Source organism: Apis dorsata, unplaced genomic scaffold, assembly GCF_000469605.1.
Source record: "Apis dorsata unplaced genomic scaffold, Apis dorsata 1.3 scaffold_102, whole genome shotgun sequence".
NCBI classification, from domain to species: domain Eukaryota; kingdom Metazoa; phylum Arthropoda; class Insecta; order Hymenoptera; family Apidae; genus Apis; species Apis dorsata.
The window spans coordinates 90,608-96,632 of record NW_006263400.1 but is presented as its reverse complement, the minus strand read 5'-3'; the positions used below and the strand labels follow the sequence as shown (position 1 = coordinate 96,632).

Sequence of the window (6,025 nt, the reverse complement as noted above, 5' to 3'; positions counted from 1 at the left end):
TTTTTTTTTTTTTTTTTTTTTATTTTCTATTCCACGCTTTGAGCAAAAATTTTTAGTTGGAATCGTGGAATAGAAAAGAGACCGTTAATGGCCGTTGTTTCGCACGAGGTTTGGAGTTTGACGAATTTTCTTCTCCGTTTCCCTGAAAATAAGAGTTTGTTTTATACTTCTTGCAATGAGCTCACTTTAAAACTTTGAATTCGTGAATTTTATTTTTTATCTCTCGAGATAATTAGAGTTTCTAAAGTTAAATAATATAAAATAGAATGAATTATATTTTTTTCTATTTCACGTTTTTGACGAGAATAAAAGTTTAGTTCGTTGTAACGGACGTTTCTATTTCCGTAAAAATAAGATTTTATTATAATTCTTGTAATGCGCTCCGGAATTTTATATTTTATTTTGTAATTCTCTCGAAAGAAATTGGAATAATTTCTATTCCATATTTTTTCGACGAATCTTGGAATTCGATGAATCTCACTTTCTCGCTTGAAAAAAACCCTCGTCGGTGGCAATTGGTATCGAGGTCTTAAATTCCGAGAGAAAATCAGGATAATTGGGAAACGGGCGGAACAACGTAGTAGCCAAGTTCCGTCGGGATCGAGTCCACTCGCCGACCATTCTTCGAGTATGGAGATTAATGGTGGACATTAGAAGGGTGTACGTGGGCGTTCGTCAAAACGAACGGTTTCTGCGACGGTGGAAGCCGCTTCCACCGCGCACGTAACAAGTGCCAGGGCATTGGCGTAGGTGCTCGTTTCACGCTTGACGGCCGTCAAAGCGCGTTTCCCATTTCATTCACGATTAAAACTTTATGCTAATCGAGGAGCCACGCTCAATTATCCCTCCGTTATCGATTGATCAACGTCTATCGTTTCGAATCAAACGATTGTTTAATTCGAGAATATTCATTTGGAAATTCAAGTGGAAAAGTTGTATTCGATTAATTTTCAATTTTTCTCTCTTCTTCCCTCCTTTTTTTTTTAAAATCGAAATCATCATCGCTGAAAACTCACCGAAGCGTGTAAATCTATTTATTCGCGTTAAGAAAGATAAATTATTCCGATTATATTTCATGGAATTATACGGTCTCTGAATTTCAAGTTTTTTTTCTTTCTTTCTCTCTTTTTTCTACACAGTAGATTAAATAGACGAAACTTATTTAACATTCGCTCGCGCTTCTCTCAAACTTCCTCTCTGGAAATATAATACCACTTTCTTTCCTCTTCTGCGAGGCCGCAATGGAGAGGACGTTCTTAAACTTTCGTCAAGGATTTCTAAACACAACTCGGACACAACTCTTGCATATTTCACTCGCGTTAAACTTGTGGGACACAGGAAGATATACAAAAGTGCAGGAGAGGCGTGCGTACTTGCACGTCACGTGACCATCATAAAATTCGAAAGAAGTAGAACGATTAAATTTATTTCTCTCTAAAAAGTTTTCGAAGCATCTCCTTTCTCTATACCCGTTCATCGAATCGACTTACAAAAATATTCAACTCATATCTGAAGAAAAAAAAGAATTTTCCTCCTTTCGAGACTTTCCTTTGTTCCAGATAAATTCGTTTAATTAATTCAATAGAAAAAAAAAATTCGTACGCCACGATGCAGGGACGAACGATATTAGATACACGAATAGCGTGGTGATTGGACCCCCCTCCCCTCCCTTCTTCCCAATAAAACAATAAAGACTCGAACTCGCGAGTCTGAAAGCGACGTGGATCGCATAAAATTACGGTACGATCTCGATTTCGAGGCAATTATCTTGCTGAAAAACATGGCGATCCGTGCCAACGATGGGGAAAATTTAATTGATCGAAGTTACGAATGACAAGTTACTTCGACAATTCATTTACTTCGAAATATTATTTATAATATTATTTGTAATAATAATAATAATAATAATAATAATAATAATAATAATAGGAAATAATGGCCAAGAATCGGATCGACTAATAATCGAGCAAATGTTATTTCAATAGTCAAGTAATTTGCTCAGAGTAAACTTTTTGCTGGAAATTTTTAACCAGTCACTTTTTCAACTTGGATTAATGCCCAACTTGGAAACGCGATGATCGATTTCTCTCAGAAGTAACTTTCTCTCTCTCTCTCTCGAAAGGGAATCGCAACGATGATATATCATCGAGCCAATCTTTGAACACCGTGTTCCGATTTCACGGTATATTACCGTAATATCAAGTATTTCCGTTCCGTTGCGTTAAACATTCCGACGATGAAAATACAACGGAGAGATTAGATTTCGATCTCATCGAGCTCTGGCCGTATTTCTAGATACGTGAAGGAAAAAAAAAAAATGATGATTTATTATACGTAGCGTACGTAACGGGAACGTGTTACCAACCAGTGGAGGAATTTTATAACTTTTTATAATTACTCGAGTGGATTGGAAACATTTCATCGTCAAGATTCAAGCTGATTTATTATCGTTTGTTTACTTCTTGGATCTCGAAATCGAAATCGAAATTCCAATTTTATAGAGAAATTAAATGTAACGTGCGTATGAAAGAATGGAGTGATAAAAGTTAACGGGTTGCATCGCAAACAACGTGGAGGATGGAAGGTTGGAAAGTGTTGCTTCTCACGTTGCTCGTGGGGCAACGAGTCTACTCGACTACTGTTTCAACGGTGAGTGGAACCACCAGTCCAGATTCGACGAAATCTTTTCAAATTTTCTTCTTCGATGCTAAATAATGAGATCGAGCTGTCGTACATATTCATCAAACTCCGTTAAGATCGGATCGAATCGCGATGAATCACACTTGGGGAGTGTCAAAGTTCGGTGGACGAGACACGTGTATACGTGGGATATACAGGCGAGAATGGCTCGATTAATTTCGTCGAGCATCGTCGGGCTGTGTGCGATTACGCGTCGAATAAATCCCATTTTTATCCATATTATCGGTGGAAAATCGGTTTTCATATTTTATGATACATGCAAAGATGGCATGTTGCGCGTAAATTCGAAATAGCGGCCATCAAATGCATCCGTCAATCCGCGCGCCATCTACGTGTCTGCGTTAAATCTATCTTTACGACTCCGCGATCGAACGCGTGTGGAGGAAGATTGGATCGAAAGGATCCTATACGGGAGATAGAGAATCACTGGTCCTCGATCGAATTTTGGTTGACCTTCGATTCGGACAACGAGGCAACCACGAAGTCTCAGATCTATACATTTGATTCCACATTTGATCGATATTTCCGCCGATTACACGAGGGGCTAGTTGCAACAGCTGGCTGCTACAGGTGTGGCTCATTTGAATATTATGTGGAACAGCTGGTCCACATCTTCTCGAACGTATTGTCCTTCGTTCCACCGAGCAGCTTGGTGGAATAAACCTGCTCCAAATATGTAAATGTTATGTTTCGTGTACGCTTGTTCCATCGGAATCCGTGCGCTCTTATTCAGGTTTATTCAAATCCGAATGGGGAAGGAAATAAGTATCTGGTATTTACGACTTTCACGTTGAAAATTTATTCCCATTCCACATTTTATACATTGCAATTTTTTTTTTTCACGAGATAAAAATTTAATAAACCAATCCAGTTTTCATCATCACCGAATTTCGCACGGTCGAGAGGTAATAATATTTCTCCGATTCCGAAACGCAATATCGCAGTACGAGCGAGATAGTATCGCGCTACAGTTACGACAATCCAGAGCCACGCCCTATATTCACGACACGAAGGAAGGAAGAGAGGAGAAAGAACAGGGGTCAAAGCGAAAGAGAAAAATTATTCGTGCTGGTGTTTCGCGATGGCTTTCTCCTCCACCTTTGGAAATTCTTCTGAAACTAGGCTCGATATCGGTGAATACAACACAATCGTTTCGCGTCGATTTACGAGGGGACATTACAACAATTGTTCCTCCCCCCTTTACGTATTATCCCCCGCATAATTTCGCGTCGATTCGAGAGGATAATCTCGGCTAGGGAAACGAACGCGTTTGACCGGTTGCGTGGTGCAAGCTTGACCGAGTTACCTAATAATTTTAGATCGTCGAGCCGGCATGAAATTACACGGCATTACATCGCCGGTTGATGGACACGCGGTTACGTGATATACAGCTTTTGCTGTCGTCCGTTCCTTGCCGAGATGGAGATTACGCCGTTCGATTAAGCTACTTGGAACGTTTAATTTTTCTGAAATAATTCGATCGATTCGAAAATTAAACTTAATTTGGTGTTATTGTTCATCGATGGAAAGAAGGCATAGAATACAGTAGAAGAGCTATTATAATTTAAATATTTAAAAATCAGTATGTAAAAATAATGAACGTTAGGATAATAATCGTTATAAGCTATTAATTATTTTGATACGATAATAATATATGTATATAGTAATAGTATTTGAATTCTTTGGATTCTATGCCTACGTTTTAATGCATCGAAGTTTGGATACAGATAGTCGTTTCGATATACGTGACAAATATTATGATAGAAACAAGAAATACGTGTATAAAATAGACTTTTCCAAATTAGATCGATCAGACTCGCATTCCTTTCCTTTCTTTCCATCAGTGAACAATATATAACATTCGAATTAGCGTCAATGTGAAATCTAACATAACCTCTCTGATCATTTCTATCGTCCTTTCGGCTTAAATAAACTCACGAACACAACTTTCTTTCACAACACGTACGTATCTACTGTTCACTGTTGGAAAGATGTCTCGCGGGACGGCAGAGGGGCAAGAGGGGTCCTTCGCTAGGACCATCTATCCCCACTTCAAACGTTTTGTTTACAATCCTGACCATACGCTACGCAATAGAATTACAATTTTAGTGTTCAAATTCATAAAAATTATTTTCATTTATATACATTTTATAATTATATTTATAAATTAAATTATCGTTACAAATCGTAATTGGCCTTAAGTATATTATAAGGAACAAATTTTTGTATTATATCGTTAGAATACTTTAGATTTTATGCCTGCGCTAGGACCGCCTATCCCCACTTCATACGCTTTGTTGACAATCGAGACACTGTACACATAGATAAAACTTGAAGTCGAAATATTTTCGAAATTATCTATAATATATCCAGCTTATTTCTACAATTATTATCTTAACTATTTAAACTAATAAACTGTCGTTACAAATCGTAATTAGCCTACGCAAATTGACGAGAAATAAGAAGTTAGAAAGAAAATTCTTTGGATTTTATGCCTACGCTCTAACGCGTAGGTTTAGATGCCAAATGGTAGAAACAAAAATAGGCGTTTTCTTCCAAATGAGACCAATCAGATTCTTTCCGCGAGATTTCTTTCCATCAGATATATCGATGAAAATTCAATTCGTATTGAACAAATGTGGAAAATTTCCTCTCCGTTTTTCATGCTGTTTAAAAATCCAATGACGCATACGTCATTCACGTCGTACAGAAGAGCGTGAAATTTTCGCTCGAAATGTGTAATGTTAATCGTATTAATGAATCGTAACCGCAACAGCGATGCTCGCTTCGTTAATGGCGGAACGAGTAAAATAGGGGAAGGGGGAAGAAAAGACATGATAAACCGTTTGTTCGTAGGATCGTGCGAGGAATGTGTCTGAAAGGTTCACGTCCACCACTACACTGACGGTGAATATCAGGGACGACGATGATCAAGATCCTTCGTTCATCTACCAAGGCTGCATGCTGCTGGACGGCGCGTGCATTAATCCGGAATATTCAGCGTCGGTACGCGTACATTTATTTCCTTTAACACACAGTTATGAATTATATATACGCGTTTGAAGCTCGTCGAGAGAGTGAAACTCGTCGAGATGTAGACGTTGCGCGATAATAATGTTCTCGAGGGATGAACGTTGTGCGACTCGATCGTTATAACCGATTAAAAAAAAGAATCCTCTCGCATCCTTGGAGCACAATGCTCAATCTCTCTACGAATCTCTCTTTTCCATTTCAAAATTTTTTCCTCTTCCAGATCAATTTCGAATTTAATGCATACGGAGTTTGACTCCTTCCAACTCTTGCCCAAACAAAAATCGAAACTAGT

General features: G+C 38.2%; 2 protein-coding genes across 5 annotated transcripts in view; one reads left to right on the top strand and one right to left on the bottom strand.

Annotated features, from left to right (window-relative positions):
- Positions 1 to 6,025, top strand: part of LOC102676856 (cadherin-99C) — a 132,785-nt gene that overhangs the window by 90,452 nt on the left and 36,308 nt on the right. For 2 of the 4 annotated variants that reach the window (XM_031508807.1, XM_031508808.1), the window contains exon 7: positions 5,557 to 5,706. In XM_031508807.1, the coding sequence (XP_031364667.1) occupies positions 5,557 to 5,706 (150 nt within the window). Of the gene's footprint in view, positions 1 to 2,571; positions 2,650 to 5,103; positions 5,496 to 5,553; positions 5,707 to 6,025 lie in introns of those variants that run through there. The other 2 variants (XM_031508809.1, XM_031508810.1) reach the window with 2 other exon arrangements.
- LOC102672530 (uncharacterized protein C15orf61 homolog) overlaps positions 1 to 6,025 on the bottom strand; it is a 91,111-nt gene that overhangs the window by 68,934 nt on the left and 16,152 nt on the right. The gene's annotated exons all lie outside the window — the stretch shown is intronic.